The sequence below is a fragment of the Cardiocondyla obscurior genome, linkage group LG06 (genome assembly GCF_019399895.1).
Source record: "Cardiocondyla obscurior isolate alpha-2009 linkage group LG06, Cobs3.1, whole genome shotgun sequence".
Lineage (NCBI taxonomy): Eukaryota > Metazoa > Arthropoda > Insecta > Hymenoptera > Formicidae > Cardiocondyla > Cardiocondyla obscurior.
In genome coordinates, this window is record NC_091869.1 from 2065093 (window position 1) to 2081154 (window position 16062).

The 16062-nt window shown below is 42.1% G+C and overlaps 3 protein-coding genes across 4 annotated transcripts; 2 read left to right on the forward strand and 1 right to left on the reverse strand.

Annotated features, from left to right (window-relative positions):
• The first annotated feature begins 184 nt into the window (after positions 1 to 184).
• LOC139103053 (uncharacterized) lies at positions 185 to 4589 on the forward strand. Its single transcript, XM_070657383.1, has 8 exons — positions 185 to 339; positions 451 to 1721; positions 1811 to 1898; positions 1972 to 2906; positions 2976 to 3258; positions 3437 to 3728; positions 3827 to 4082; positions 4147 to 4589. The coding sequence occupies exons 1-8, from the start codon at positions 312 to 314 to the stop codon at positions 4204 to 4206; spliced, it is 3213 nt and encodes a 1070-aa protein (XP_070513484.1). The 5' UTR covers positions 185 to 311; the 3' UTR covers positions 4207 to 4589.
• Positions 4590 to 5479: 890 nt separating this feature from the next.
• Lint-o (L(3)mbt interactor in ovarian somatic cells) lies at positions 5480 to 12095 on the forward strand. Of its 2 annotated transcripts, none has more exons than XM_070657992.1 (6): positions 5480 to 5629; positions 8150 to 9694; positions 10060 to 10267; positions 10514 to 10623; positions 10711 to 11088; positions 11186 to 12095. In XM_070657992.1, the coding sequence occupies exons 1-6, from the start codon at positions 5558 to 5560 to the stop codon at positions 11330 to 11332; spliced, it is 2460 nt and encodes an 819-aa protein (XP_070514093.1). In that variant the 5' UTR covers positions 5480 to 5557; the 3' UTR covers positions 11333 to 12095. The 2 variants fall into 2 exon arrangements, with proteins under 2 accessions (XP_070514093.1, XP_070514094.1); XM_070657993.1 differs by lacking the exon at positions 5480 to 5629 and adding an exon at positions 6376 to 6624.
• Positions 11932 to 15452, reverse strand: LOC139103401 (uncharacterized). Its single transcript, XM_070658010.1, has 4 exons — positions 14699 to 15452; positions 14483 to 14597; positions 14004 to 14281; positions 11932 to 13900 (listed from the first exon to the last, which is right to left on the reverse strand). Exons 1-4 carry the CDS (start codon positions 14840 to 14842, stop codon positions 13547 to 13549), a joined length of 891 nt encoding a protein of 296 aa, XP_070514111.1. The 5' UTR covers positions 14843 to 15452; the 3' UTR covers positions 11932 to 13546.
• Between the last annotated feature and the right edge of the window lie 610 nt (positions 15453 to 16062).

Sequence of the window (16062 nt, forward strand, 5' to 3'; positions counted from 1 at the left end):
AATTAATATATTTTATTGTATTATTGATATGTATAGTATAATGAAAAGATCTAAATGTTCTAAATAATTTTCTAAAATTGTGAAGTGTTTTTAAATCGAAGCTTTGAGCCCGCTAGTACTGTATCATTTCCGGACAGCTGAGCAAGTGGCGCTCGGCACTTCCGCCAGATTTAAAAGTAACCGTAAACCGCACAGATCGTTTACAGAAGACTGGCCGGTGAACGTGCGTGTGCCGCGTGTACGTGCGGTGCGTGTAAACAAACAAGTTGTGTAAGCCGTTGCAGAGAAGATCGTTCCTGGCACAAATTGTAATGTTCGGGGGATTCGGATCGGAACGAGGTAATTAACTAATCACTTAGAGAAATTTCTGCAGGTTGGAAACCAGCTTTTGTCGACTCCAATTTCTTTTCTTTTATAAGCGACCTTTTTTTTCATTGTAAATATCGGCAGATCACCCCGACGACCAGCGAAACGGAGCTGAGATCAGGATGTGTGACTTGATAGACCTGAATAGTCCGAACGTGAGAGGAGCATTCGAGCTGGCGAAGCTCGCGTCGCCGCTCATACCGGCGCCGAGGCACATCAGACGCGACGAGACAGACACACAGCCGGAAAAACGCGAGGATGATGACAACAATCCGTTCGACCAGGTGCTGCACGAGACCGCAGAGTACGTCAGCAAGAAAAACGATCCCTTTGAAGTGATGCTGCAACAGGCTCTGAGGTCCAAAGCTAGGAAGAAGAAGAAGGGTGTAAACTTTGCAGATGATTTTACACCTAAGAGTAAAAAGAGGTATTTTAAAACGATGAACAAGACCTTGAATATGCTCGATGATTCGTCGCTTGAAAGCAGATTTGACTTATTTGATGGAGATAAGAAGGAGACAAAGATGAAGACTGAGATTGACACAAGGAATACTGATATTTGTGACAATAATGTGGCAGCTAGCGCATCTATCACAAAAGAGGAAAATAACGTATCTACTGCTGAATCAGAGTATTTACCTGAAACACTTGAGTTGTCCATTTTAAACAAGTCTGTGATGAATGATACATTACTGGAAGCATTTCCTATGTGTAAGAAAAGCAACAAGATATCTTTTGAGGATTTCTCTCCAGAGAAAGATAAATTGTTTGAAGAATATACTTTTTCATTTTCCAACATCAAACATATCAAGCCACATAGTCAGCGCTCATTGTCACAAGGAGCTGAAAAGTCACCATCAAAACTGTTGTATCTCAATAAAAGAGCAATGTCTGTAGCAGATAGCCAGAAATCAGTCTTGCAGAGCAGTGAATCTTGCCTTGACAAAGCCTTTTTGATAAGTAAGCTGAGTGAGCAATCTGTATTCTCTAACTTGTCGAACGTCTCGTCTATAACAAAATGTTCCACTTTCCTATCAAACAATACTATGAATCGCGCTTTCTTGGATGACAGTTCGGTGAAAACGAGTCAGGAGGAGATAACTGCAGCCGAAAGTTCTGCAGAAATCAAACCAAAGTATAACTTATCAGATTTAACAGAAAGATTTAACAAATTAAAGAGTACTATGAGCGATATGAGTATCTCGAGTATAAACGATGGCTCCAATTCCACAAAGGAGGAAGATAATAAAGAGAACAAAAATAATAAGTTAATAGATGTTGACGTATTTATGCCAGAAGGAATTGAGACATTTAATAAAAGCTCGTCTTCCACTTCTTCGGATTCTGTATTTACTGTAAGATATTTTATACAACTATGTTATAATAAAATTAATTTATTTTTAAATTGTTTTATATTGAAATAAAAATAAAAAATTGATTGCAGACAAATAAAATCAATAAGTCAATACTGAATGAGGCCAAAGTACTCGCCAAGACTTTTGAGGAATTGTCATCAAAGCCAGATTCTTTGTGTAAGTATTTTATATATTTATCATAATTGTACAATCTAAGTTTTTAATTCTGTTTTTTTTTTTATTTTTGTAGCTGCGGACGACGATTTACTTTCAAATAATACCTTATGGATGTCAGAATTGTTGCCGGCATTTGAAGAAATTCCTGTAGCACACAATTTAATTGATCTACCCGTTTCGCCAGAAGGAAACTCAAAAGATATAACATATGATGACAAAAAACAGTCTTCTACAAGTACTGATAGCGGGGATGAAAATTTTTTGAAGAAACTAGAGTCACCATTTACTGATAATGTTGCTGTACAGCAAGATGTAACTTCGTTATTGTCAAATCTCAGAGAAATAATTAAAACAGAAAATAATGCGGAGGCCAAGAAATTACTTGATAATCTAGAAAATGTTTTAGACATTAATTGTAAAAATAATACAGAGTTGTTAGTAACTTATTTAAATACGTCGAACAAATCGAGTTCTCAGCAAATTTCTTTGGATGAAAAATTCAATAATCTAAGTATTGATAAAAGTAAGGAAGAAAACGGTAAAATAACACCCGAAGAAAAATTCTGTAATAATGAAAAATCAAATGTAAATCATGCATCGGAAGCTGTATCTCGATGTATTGTCAATCGTGATAAATCGTCCGTTACGTCTTTATCCTGTGAAGACGATAAAAATCGTGCAGATAGAGCAAATACACCTGATTCAACAAAACACAACAAACATGTTGAAGAAAAAGATAATCACGTCGATAAAAAGATAGCAATAGAATTGTTAATAAATCTTAAAAAATTATTGAACGGCCAAGCTAAAGATGATACAACGATGGAGTTATTAAAAAACATTGGAAAAGCATTAAAAACTGCATTGAATGATAACAATGAAAATGAAATGCAAACCAATTGCATTGTAAAACAAAATGTTCAGCAAACTACACCTGTAAGAACTTCAGAATCTGGTCGTAATTCAGTAAAAGTAACGCATAGACGAAGCCTAGAGTCAAAACCTAAAGTGAGTAAAACTTTATTATTTTATGCGATATACTTTTATTTATTTACTTATGTATTATTATATTTTTAGTCATTTGAGAAAATAGTTAGGAAGAGCATATCTACGATTGAGTTATTGCCCAAAAATAAGTCAGGTACACAAATACGTGGACGTACATCTGAAGTAGAGAATCACCAGAAGCTATTTTTGTGTAATTCTGGACCAGCAGAAAGCACCGTATCTGATAGTAAAAAAGAAAAATTTAGCATTATGAGTGATGTTAAAAATAAGCTGAAAAAACGTTCGGACGTAACTAAACTAAAAGGACCTATGAAAGCAATGCATCCTGTAAATGACATGCAGAAAAAAAGAGGTATGCCTAATTTATTGAAAGAGTTTACACTTGATTAATTCTTAATTTATTAATCACATCTTTAAATTCCTGATAAATACAGATAATCGATAGTTTATAATTACAAAAATTGATAACTATAATAAGTATTGTAGTCTGTATTTTATAATGTACATGATTTTAATTTTTACAACAATAGCATCGCTGGGAAAGCAGACGTTGTCTTCTCAAATTGGTACGTCACCGAAATCCAACAAAACTACACCACTGGGTAATAAAATAATTAGCAGCACGCCTAATTCGGACAATCAAATAACTAGAAAAGGGACGAAATCTAAACCGATTGCTTCATCAACGCCGGACGGTCAAAAAAACAAAAGTTTGCTGTCGACGTCCACTACTAAAAAACGTAATTTTTCCTGTGATATCTCTCCGGTGACTGCCTATGTAAACATGAACGGCAGTGACGAGCGTAAGGATAACTCTAAAAAGTAAGAGTAAATCGGTTAGAAATAACCGATTAATTAGTTTTTCACTTACGAATAAGAAAGAAATGACTTAATGTGACTGTACTTGTTCATTATTTCAGAATGTCTAAACTGCCGACCCCGAAGAAATGTACAACACCTACGCGTCAGCGGATGGACGCAAACGGCATTCCGAAATTCTTAACACCACCGAGGAACTATTCGTCGCTCAATAAAAATAATTCGGACCGCTTGAACAAGAGCTTCAATTTCCAGCGATATTCGCCTGTCAGCGGCAAAATAGACATCACGAAGACACAGCAAAGCCCACTGAAAGAAAGTAATAGAATCAGTGCGAAGGTCAAGCCGTTCAACTTGGTACGTCTATGATGTCTTTTACAAAAATATCATGATGCCAACTCGTTTTACGTCTTATTCGTAGATTTCCAAAATTAAACGACACAGTACCGGCGACTTTACTGAGAAGGAAAACAATTACTAAAGGAAAATAAAAAGAAACTAAAGGAATATAAAAAGAAACAAAAGGAATATAAAAAGAAAAAGGTCGAAATAATAACGTTATTGTGATATCAGTCGTGTATTGAAAATTAAAATCGTAAGAGATGCCGCTTTTTACTTTTGTGATATATTTGTATGTTTTATAATAAAATGTATTCTTTGCGAGAAAGTGGACGATACAATCGTTCAACTAATTGGAACTAATCTCGTTAAAGCGTTACGCGCTAATGTATATATTCACGAATTCATTTGTATAACGTAAAAAATATTTCGGACTAATGTAAAGCAATGTAATCCGTACGACAAAAGATTGAAAGAACTCATTATACGAAAGCTCATAATATAATTCCAAATTATTCTGGGAAATCTTGGTTATCTTTTTAAGTTTTCTATTTTTTTTTTTCTTTTCTTTTCTTTTAGATACATCTGAAATATTGATTAATGAGTCTTAGATGAATAAAAATAATGCAAGCTTTGTTAAAGATTCTCCGTTAATAGCAAAAGGCTTTGTCATATATTTTTATGTGTAACATTAAAAAAAAATTATTTTTATTTAATATTATTTTCAGTTTAAGTGTATAATGAAAATTTTGAATTGGAAAAAAATGGGATCACGCGATTCCTCTGCACATGCGTTCTTCTGCTTTCTCCGTCACATGATCAGCTGAGAGCAAAAGGACAGTGCAAGATAAAAGCAGTATTGTATCACAAGGTTAACCTTACAAAGATTTCTACCTGCGTTTTATGTAAAAACTTTCTTTTTTAAGAAAACTTCGAGTAAGTTAATTAAGCGAAGAACTCATAATCTGTATTTTCTCTACGATTTTTCCTTTCTGGTCCTTATATCGTAATTTGAATAGGTGCGCTGGAGAAACGAGCAACATCCTTACAAAATAATTAGAGACAAGCACGTGGGGGAAAGGACAAAATAAATCGGAGACGCCGTGGGAAAGTTTCTCGGTTATACATTTTCACGTTACGTAATCTAAAACGTTGATAACCAATTGGAGTTCGATCAAAATCGTAGCCTGAAAAAAGACTTGCGTGTCCGTAGACAGATTTTTCGGATGTTCGAAAAATACAACTTCCGTCATTTTAGAATGGGAAAACTTTTCCGTACGAATCGGAAGTGCAGTCGTAAAGGATTTTAGCTGACTCTTGACGCGTGGCTTATGAACGGGGCCAAGGGACGGCCGGTCAGCCCTGCACGAGCTGCGCGATGCGCGCCATCTTAGCGGCCCGTCCATGTTGCGTTCGGTCGCTGCCGGCGTGCGGTCAGTTTTGTTTTCTGTCGAATCAGCCGCGACTGACGACGCGCGCTCGTCGGACTGCGTATGAACGATCCAGCGGCGATCAAGGTGCACGACGCGGTCGTCCGTGAAGCAGTGCGTCACATTCCCGTACAGGTATGTACCGTAATTATTTTGGCGAAGATCGCGATTGGGTTAACGCGCCATTCCTCTTGGTCGGCGAGAGAGAGAGATGAGCGCGCGCGCGCTCGCGCCCATCGGCTGGCTTGAACGGCATGCCGGGCACCGCTCGCGGATCGTCCAGCGCGCAAAAGGGACGACGGACACGCATTATTCTCCGATAAGAGCACCGCACCGGGTGTGGCTAGCAACGCGGCACGCGCGCGAAGGCAGGAAGCGGTGCGCGCGCGAAAGCAGACGACGCGCGCGCGAGAAGAGGACGACGGCGGCGGCGGAGACGGTGCACGTCACCGACGGCGAGGCTGCGTTTTTCGGGAACTTTCGAGGAGTTCGCCTGCGTGAGCTCGCTTGATCGGAATCGCTTCTCCGACGCGGCGGCTTCCAGTTTCCGCTGGTCCGCGCGAAATGGAGGCGTCGCTCGCGTCGCGCCGTGTGCGTGCACGCGCGCGAACGCGATCGAGCGCCGATCGACGTCGATACGATGCAACGCGCGGCGTAGCGTAATCGATACCGAGATATTCGCAGCGCGGTCGGGAATAAAGGCGGCTACGGGCCTGCGAGAGAACCGCGCGCCGGCACACACACGCGAAGCGCGATCACTTCGCGCGCCCGCGCACGTAAAGACGCACACAACGATGATGGTCGGCGGCGCCGCTGTCGCCGCAGCCGCCGCGGCGGCTGCCGACGTATTCACGTTGGTATTCGCACGGTTGTCGCGGCGGTGCGAGGTTCGTTGAAGGTTAGGGCGGCCATTTCTTCTCACGCGTATATTCTGGACGGGGCTCATCGGCATCGCGTAATCATCCCGGCACCGTGGTGAGTCGCGGGGAATTCACGGTAGGCTCGTTGCCGGTGCGTCACGTGGTGGTGCGACAGTTCGCGCGGTCCGGTCAGCGGCGTTCATCCTTGCGGAAGGTGCACGGACTCCGGGTACGGCGGTACGCACTTATTCCACGCTTTTCGGCACGCAGGTAAGTGCTAGGACGTACTTCTTATTCCGGCGCGTGGAAAAAAATGTCCCCGGGCCTCGGCCTCAGGATTCGCGCGCATGAGTTTCGCCCCGCGCGGAAATCGGTCCGGCGCGGAATCGTTTCGCGGATCGGCGAGAAGGATCGGACGCGCGCGCGCGTGATCGGGGTGTCCGCGTTTCGGCGAGGGCGACCGGGACGACGGAGGCAGGTGCGCGCTTACCTGCCGGCGGATGTCCGTGTGCGTAGCCATTGTTTACGGGCGCGAGATTCGGCCGATTTCCGTGCTCCGGAGCGCGCGGCGGCTAAACGGCGGGCGCGCCGGGAGTTTCGCGCGCGTCGACCGGGTTTTTTTTTTTTTTTTTTCGCTGGCCTCGACGGCAGGAGGGGGATCTCGGACGCGGTTTTTCCCGGCATCGCCGCCCGCGCGGAGGGTGTGAAACGCGCATCGCGCTCCGCAGTTCGATGTTCGATCCGCGGCGCGCCGCGCCGGCGAGAGATTATCACGCGCGCGCGTGTGTCCTTCTCTCGCGGTGCACCTCACACTCCTCTCGCGCGGATTTTTTTTTTTTTTTCCTTTTATTCCGCCCGGCGCGCGGCGTCCGCGAGGCACCGCGGTAGCAGGGCGATTCGGCGGGGGAGTGATAAGAGCGCGCGCGAGAGGCGCTGATTCAAAAACCTTTCTCGGAAGCGTAAAACCGCCCGCCGCCCCGCAGTGGACAGTCGCAGATACCGAGCGCGATACGTCGTTTCCGTCCGCATCGTTCATCGCCGGCGGCGATCGCGAGGTAGCGCGTGATCCGATTAAAGGGGTCGCTTCGGGTGATGTTTGGCGCGTTTCATGTAATCCGCGTGATCGACTTGTCGCCTCCCTCGATCATTCCGCGCTCGCGCGCTTCGTTTCTGCGAGTCCTTCCGTCGGGACAAGCGCGTGTCGCGCTGCGTCGCATTGCCTTGCCTTGCCTTGCCTTGCCTTGCCTTGCCTTGCCTTGCCTTGCCTAGCGTCGCGTCCCGCACGAAGATCAGATTTATCGCGCGGGCACGCAGCGGTGGAGGCGACGATAGCTCGATAGAGCGCGCTCGGAGAGTGTGAGGGTGAGAAAGAGAGGGCTGGAGCGGTGTAAAGGGGGCGAGAGCGGGTCCGCAACGAGACGCGGCAGGAAGCTATCGGCAAGGCCCCCGGCGTGTCGCAGCAAAGAATTTTTCTGTCGAGGCATTGTCGGAAACGGACCAGTCCCCGGGACCACGTCCGGGTCTCGTGACGCGGAATTTAAATTTGGTACGGTGCGGCACGGTGCGGACTTGCAAAGAGACGGACGGACGAACGGACAGCGCGCGGCGGTGTCACGGCAAGCGACAACGGCGGCGGCGGCAGACCGGCGCACGCACACGAGAGACACGCCGAAAGTACCGGAGCGCGCGCGCGCGTGTTCACGCCGAAACGAGAGAATCGCGCGGAAACGTTCGGCGCGCGTGGATCATCGTCACGCGCGCAGTTTGCAAAAGCCTAAAGAGTGTCTGTGTTTAGTTTCCAGCGGGCCGTCTGGTGGTCGTCATTCATCCCGGGAAGCGGATCGCACCCAAGGTGGTTTCGTCGTCGGCCTCGGCGGTGAGCGCGAGAGGAGCGAGGATCGTCAAGGAGCGGTTAGCAGCTGACCGGGTGAACCGCGCGACGAAGACGGGTAGAGGAAGACGGAAAGTCGCGCCCCGCGCCGTAGAAATGACGAAGATGCAGCAGCACCCGGTGCAGCCGGCGCCGCGGATCACGCACGAGGACCATATACTTGAGGCGATCGATCAGCTCCGCCGGCGTAAAGCGCGGCCTGATGCCGATCGCATTTGCAACTACCTGCTTCGCAACTATGCCGTGGACGCACGCGACACGATCGCCGATCTCCACCGGCTGATCGAGGTGGAGAAGGTGATCCAAGTCGATTACAAGGGTAACACCAGCTACCGCAACGCGAAGAAGTGGACGCGACTGCAGCTCTTCAAGAATCGACCTGAGGGCTTCCTCAAGGAGAAACTCAACTCTGGCATGGTGTCGAGCGCGGTCGCCGAGCTCGTGGTCGAGGAGCCGGATTACTTGGACCAGGGTGTACCCGCGTGCCGCCTGATCGAGCAGCTTCTCGATGGCGTCTCGAGCCCGACGTCGCGCCGCGTGGTGGAGGAGTTTCTCGGCCGGGAGGTCGCGAGTGGCAATCTCGCGCGCCTGTCCAACGGCAATTACTCGCTGGTGGCGACGTCCGACATGACGATAGATGCGACACCGTCGCGGCGCGGTGGCGATACGCAGCCGTCCTCCTCCTCGGCGGCCGCCTGCGCCCTGGAGAACGGCAAATCGACGCAGCGGCGTGTCGGTAAGGAGGCCGCTACCAACGGCACCGTCACCAACGGCACCAATGGCGTAGCCGCGAAGGCAGCCAAAACTGCGGCGCCAGCCACGGCGACGGCTACTTCCGCGGAGCTCTACGACTTCAACGAAACGGATAACCTCACTGACACCACGTCGAACACGTCGCGATCATCCTCGCGACAGGCTAGCGACAGTCCGAAACTGGATCAGCAAGACAGTGCCAAGAAGGAGGAGGAATGCGAAATCAACGTCGACAAGAGCGATACCGAGTGCGGCGACAGCTCGTCGTCGCCAACCGTCGTGGCGGCGTGCAACGGCGACGGCGAGGTCGCCGACGCAGACCGGCAGGAACGCGACTCGGAAGCTGTCATGCCAACGTCGACGTCTGCAGACATCAAGGAGGAACCTGACGTCAAGGAGGAACCAGACGTCAAAGAGGAACCCAAGAACAACGACGTCCAGAAGACTACGTCTAACCTTAAAAGAACCACCAAAGCTGAACGGAAGCAGCGGTTGTTCGCGAGAACGGACGATCGTATGGACATCGAGATCAAGTTTGAGGATTATCAGCAGAGCGGGAAAGACGAACGAGAGAAACGCGAAGAACGGTCTAGTGAGGACCGCGAGGATGAAGACGCCGGTAGGAGCTCGTCGACAAACACGTCCCCGACTCCGTCCAATGTAAATACTGGTGGATTCCGCAGTGCCAGGAGGAAGGTAAGATCATTTTTTAGTTATTGATGCAATGCATGATTTGTAATAGATAAATATTTCAAAAGATATTCGTGACAAGAGATTTCATTTTTATATATTTCGACATTTCGATTATAAAACGCAACATAATCTTCTACAGTGTTTGCCTGTAGAATTTATTTCTAAATAACAGATAGGTGAATTTATACACACAGATAAGAATAATTAATTATTTCAAAGTATAATTTTTAAAATCAAAGATATAATGGAAAAATTATTAAATAGTATAAGAATATTTTAGTACAATTTAAAAGTTTTTTTTTTATGTGCAATTGTTTAAAGTAATTAGAGATTTATAAATCATCTTACTATTTATTTTCATATTTTAGAGAGCCAGAAAAGTATTTGATCCTTCGGATAATAATCTTGTGAAACGTAAACGAGGCAGACCAGGTAACCATAAAAACTCAGTAATGCAAGACTCTCAAGATTCGGTTACTAAGCCAGCTGTTAAGGATGGACCATACAGGCAGTGTAGCCTTTGTGCCAAAGAAAAGCAAGAAGCTCTCGTGGCTTGTAGAGACTGCACAGTGCGAGGTAATTTCGGATATAATTAAAATTAAAGCCTATGGCACGCGATACGATTTTTCATACTGGATCACATACGAGACGTATTTTGATTGATTCTCACGATCGGATTATCGATCGTAAGCCAATAAAATACGTCTCGTATACAATCCAGTATGAAAAATCTTATCATGTGCCGTAAGCTTGAATTTGATAAATTTTTTCTTTAATTTCTTGTCAATGTGTATTACATACGTATATTATGTATACTTGCAGCACATCCAAGTTGCATTTACAGTCCAGAGGAATTAATACAAAAAGCTAATAGCAATTGGCAATGTGAGCGCTGCAAAACTTGTACAGTATGCTGCGAGACTTCCGACGCTGTAAGTTTACGACTTTCATTTTTTACAACTTTTTTTTTTTACATCACTAATTAATTTTTGTTTTGTTTTGTTTGTTTCGTTATTCAGGGTCCATTAGTGACGTGTTATAGCTGTGATGATGCCTATCATCATTTTTGTCATACGTCCCGCGTCACAGTGAAATCGAATTCCAAATGGTATTGCAACGAGTGCACGCAGAAACAACAGAGCAAAATGAACGATCATAATAGTCATTCGGTTAATGGAACAAGCAGGCCGGACAGCCCGTCCAGTACAACTATCTTACCTCCAGTTCTGAGCCCGCAGGTTTCTCCTACAAGAGGTTCTTCCGATCAGATGGAAGACGACGGTCCTAAAGGACCTATCGACTTGAATATTCCCGATGCAAGAAATTGGACTTCCGAGCAAGTCTATCAGTACTTTGCTAGACTATTTCCCAAAGAAGCCGAGGTTTTTCGACATCAGGTACACGATTTCAATTTAATATACAGAGAAAACAAAATATATTCTTCATGTAATTATTTCAATTTTTACGTGTGCATTTCTTACGCTTGCGTTTCAGGAAATAGACGGTCACGCACTGCTAATGATGAGTCGAAAAGACGTTCTGTGCGGGCTAAATCTGCTGCTCGGTCCTGCCTTGAAAATATATCGGCACGTTTTAAAGCTTCAATTTCGCAGAGACGATCCTGAATTGTATTGGCAATAATATAGACGAATTTTGAATGAAATTGATCTCTGTCATACCATACGCGTTTTATTCATAAATGATGAATATTGCTAAAGATCTCTCGCAGACAGTAAAGATATGTGCTCCTTAGGAAACTACCGAAGCAGATTTAATTTACTATTAAATTTTATGTTGAGAGCCGACAGGTTTTTTAAAAAAGCGCGATGACGATCTTAAGCTCTGGCAATAATGTAGACGATATCTTACATAAATTCGCGACATCGTGTATGTGATTTGTACAAATTAAGCCTTTTTTATAGATTAATAGTATAAGTCGGCTTTAAAGTACGCTCCGCATTGTACATGTAAGATATATTGCTAAGATTACGCGCAAGATCAATCCGCAGTCTGTAATATCGTGCATATTTATGCACAATTACATACATTTAATGTACATACACCCCGTCTTTTTCATATGCGGTATTTTATAAAAAGGAGCAGATATTTTCTATTTCCAAACTGTTACTTGTTGAAATAATGTTACACATTTAAGTACGTATCGAGAGTTCTACACGCCTGTTCTGATCTTAAAACCTATCAAATGATAAAGAGGGAAGTTATTGACTGATTTTACAGAGTTCTGTGTCACATAAACTTGTATTTTATTTTCACAGGTTTTACATGTAGGAATAACACATTTATTTGTAGAACGTAGTTACGTAAGATGCTACTAGTTAAGGAACGATACTTTGGTTTTACATGTACTTTTCTATTATCCAATAAATATTTTGATATTTATAAATGTATTATAGTAACAATCTTCGGAGATTAATTCTAATTCAACGTCTAGAGATATGCAGAAACACGCAAAAATGCTCTAGTTACTTTCAACAAATTGCATTGGAAGAGAACACACGTTAAATCTCATTAGGAGGATCGGAAAATAATGTTCATTGTAAATTAATATATATCGTAAATTGTTTGAAGTTCTTCAATAACATAACTATCCTCTTATTCAGTAATGATCTATAAACACACTTAATTCGTTTTTTTTTAATCAAAATTAAAATATTTTAACTAAAAAAAAAACACAAGTGCCACATTGTTTCCCGATCCTTGTTATTCGTATTCAGTATATCAATAACAACATGATTTAATTTAAGAAGTATAAGTCTTACAAACAGGAACTTGAACATTTACTTTTATACATTTATTTCCTAGATTAAATGTAACTTTGATTCAGTTTAATATAACTTTCAAAACTGCATCACGGTAGTACGATCAAGAAATCGCAGCGTAAAGATTTCAATTTTTACTTGTATTGACTATATCGACACAAAAAGTCGATAGTCAATTAAAAAGATCGTAATATTTTAATTTGTATATCTTGCTTACGAGAATATATCATTTTAGTCGCCGGAGCGCGATGTAATTAATGTATTAAACGATAAAAACGAAGTGCCACGTCAAAAAGTATGCGAATGCAAGTCTAGCAATAATACTGAAAAACTAAAGCAAATCCTTTTATAGATAAATTTCAGTCCTTTTTTTTCGTTTTTTATAAAAAAAACCAACATAAGTCTTCTTTATATAATACAAAATATTTATATATTTTGTATAGTATTCTCTCTTACAAACTGATCTGAATGTGTCATAATGTGCATAATTTTTCACGATTCTATATTGCACCATTATCGTTTTGAACTTTGAAAGATAGCTCACTACAAAACAATAACGATAAAATCAAGCGACATTTTGATTACGCATCTATATTATGCTTAAAAAAGTTTTACGATCGTTTTCTTCGCAAATTTGAACTTGTTCGTTGTATGACAATTTATATCGACTCAAGTATATACATATACAAGTTATATAATTGTATTCAGAAAAGACATAAAGACGTCGCAATTTTTTATATTAAAAAGTTATATATTCTTTGATATACATACTTCGAAAACTAACAGGTCAATCTGTGACACAATTGTCAACATAAAAGCCTTCGAAAAGCTCGATATATATTGTAAAGCGCAATTCGATTTCCAAATTTTATACTGCTGAATAAGTTTATTTTTGTCTCATTACCGTTTCAGGTATTAATTAAATTCTTTATGGCACTTAATGTAATCTAACATTTTAAAGCGCGATTGAAAAAAGATACTAACAGCAATTAATATTTATATTATTGCACTGTTATGGCTTTTAGAGTATAACAAAATCACATTTTGCATTAAATTTTCATTAAAATGTCACGATTTAAATGACAAGATTGGACTTATTATACTTTACCGTGTATTTCGGTGGCGGTACTTTGTACATCATCGCTTCGTCTGGGACGAACAACTCAAGTTCGGATAAAGAATTGACGTTTCCGTAACGTGTTGCGGCCTTGTCAAGACTGAGAAAGAGCTTAATCTCGAATACAAGGTACGACATCAACAAGGATAAAGATAACACCAGGAAAAAGAAAACCCAGTAGTGTCGTTCGAGGAAAGACATAGCGGAGCTTATCATCTGTTCCATTTGACGCTGGAACGATTCGGACTTGAAGGAGGACGCCGGCTGCCTGATCTCTCCCGAATAGTCGGAAGACATCGTATAATCCATCGTCTACGAAGCAATGCAGTTCAGGTGAGTTACGTGTTTCATATTTATTCATAAAAAAAATCATTACACTACACTCGGCATTGATTGTAAAAAATACTACGCTTACCTTGGCGTCGGTTGGTATAGTTTTAATGTGAGTTTGTGGCAATTTGAAACCGTCAGAATCCCACCACCTAGGAAGTAGCTCCTTGCGTAATCCAGGATCAGTTAGTATATCGCTTTCTGGTATGTCAGGTGACATCGGTAAAATATCTATGCTCTCCTCCATGCATATGGCAACAGTGAATAGAGATAGTAAATCTGAAATTCGCTGCTTGGCCATGAAATTACAGCCAGTGTTACAGACGTAGCAATCGTTGGGATTTGTGTAAGCTTCAGAACACGCTGTAAAACGATAAAAATAGTGATTTATGTAATGGGTTATAAATTATATAAAAAATAACAGACTGTTTTAGACATAATATATTTAAAAACATAATGAAGTTGTGTTAGTTTACTGTGAATAAATAAATTAATATCTCTAAAATTTAAAGCGAAATACTGCAAACGTTTTAAAAAATGTGAGCAATTATGAATGGCACATACAAGCCTCACAGGCACTCCTCGTGCCGTTTAAACTATTTTGCTCCCATCCGTATTGCAAGTTGACTAGATTAAAGAATCTGCAGCCGCGTTGACAGCAGGATTTCATGTATATGCTCTGAAACGAAATAAAACCAATGGTACAATTAAATCTGACATACAAAGATAGATATATAAATTATACATAAAATGGAGATTATATAAAAGTAATACACATACATTTGGAAAATCGATTGGTGGTTTCTCGCACAAACTGATGCAGGGGTCTTTGCGATTCAATATACTGTAAACTGTGTCCCCAAAAGTTAATTCAATGGTAACCAGCATCAGTAACGTTGCGATTTTCATGTTGTTTCCCGTCATCTTTGGAGAAGACACGAGTCTTAGTCTTCCCCTCAATTTCTGCCTTGTTCTTTCAGGAGAGACAAATGTTCCAACTCATGCACTTTTCAGAGTTTTTAAGTTCACCTTCGTTTACCCACGCCACAGGTGCCACAACGCTCCGTTAGCGTCGTTCGCTCTGTTAGCGATTACATCTGAATCCAGATAAATTATTAAATTTTTGTGGAACAGTGACAGCCTCGGAATGTTGACAAGCAAATAAATTCCTGTTTGAGTTATTTTGAGGACTCCAATTACGGAGATTTAATTAGCTTAGCCGTGTAATTTAGAATGTATACTTTTGGTCTTTGTGTTTATCACATAGCAATACCGTTTCTTAGTTAAGACATAAAATTTTTATTGAAAACTTGACTCGAATGACTTCTCTAACGTCAAATACTTGACAAACGTGACTCCGAGTGCTCCGAATGCTCCGAGTGCTCCGAGAGCTGCACGAAACTGCGAGAAGTACAAAACTCCAGGTATGTTATCTGTAGCTGCACTGATTGACGTGTTATTATCCTATTCTATCCCTATTTAAAAAATCGGTATTACGCATAAATTAGCTGATTAATTGATTCTATTGTTGCCGTTTATTAAATTATATATTTTTTTTTTTTGTTACAGATCGACGCACTGCATCCACTGCTGTCAAAGAAAGTGTCGCCACCGCCGATATTAATAATTATACGAACCGCAGCCGGTTCGTCGGTCGTCCGGGAGTTCCGCTAAGTATTCGGACGGCTTTATTCTAAACGCGAGTGCCGAACAGGGTCGCGCGTAAGTGATTAATAATTTTCGCGATTGTAAATTCACGGTCGGAGTGTTCGCGAGTGACTTGTGCGCGAAAGGATGGCTCGTCACGTCCCATCTGAGAGGAGGAGCAGGCTCAGGATGGGCATCATGCATCGGCGGAGCAACTTTTAGGTAAATATAAATTGCCTTTTTTAAAAAATCTTTATAACAATAAAGCTTTATTTTTACATTAATTTAAATACTAACATGTCTACATTCATGTTTTATTTTATGTTACAGTCACCGGCAGAACTCTACAACTCCGCTGAAGCTCATGCAGATTGGTAAGTCGCATGATTTTTTTTTTCGTAGTTCGAAATTAGGGTTTCTTAAAAAATAGCGCGCGCGCATGGTTTGTTCTAGTTTAATAATTTCTCCTTTTATTTTGCTTTATTATATTTTTACTA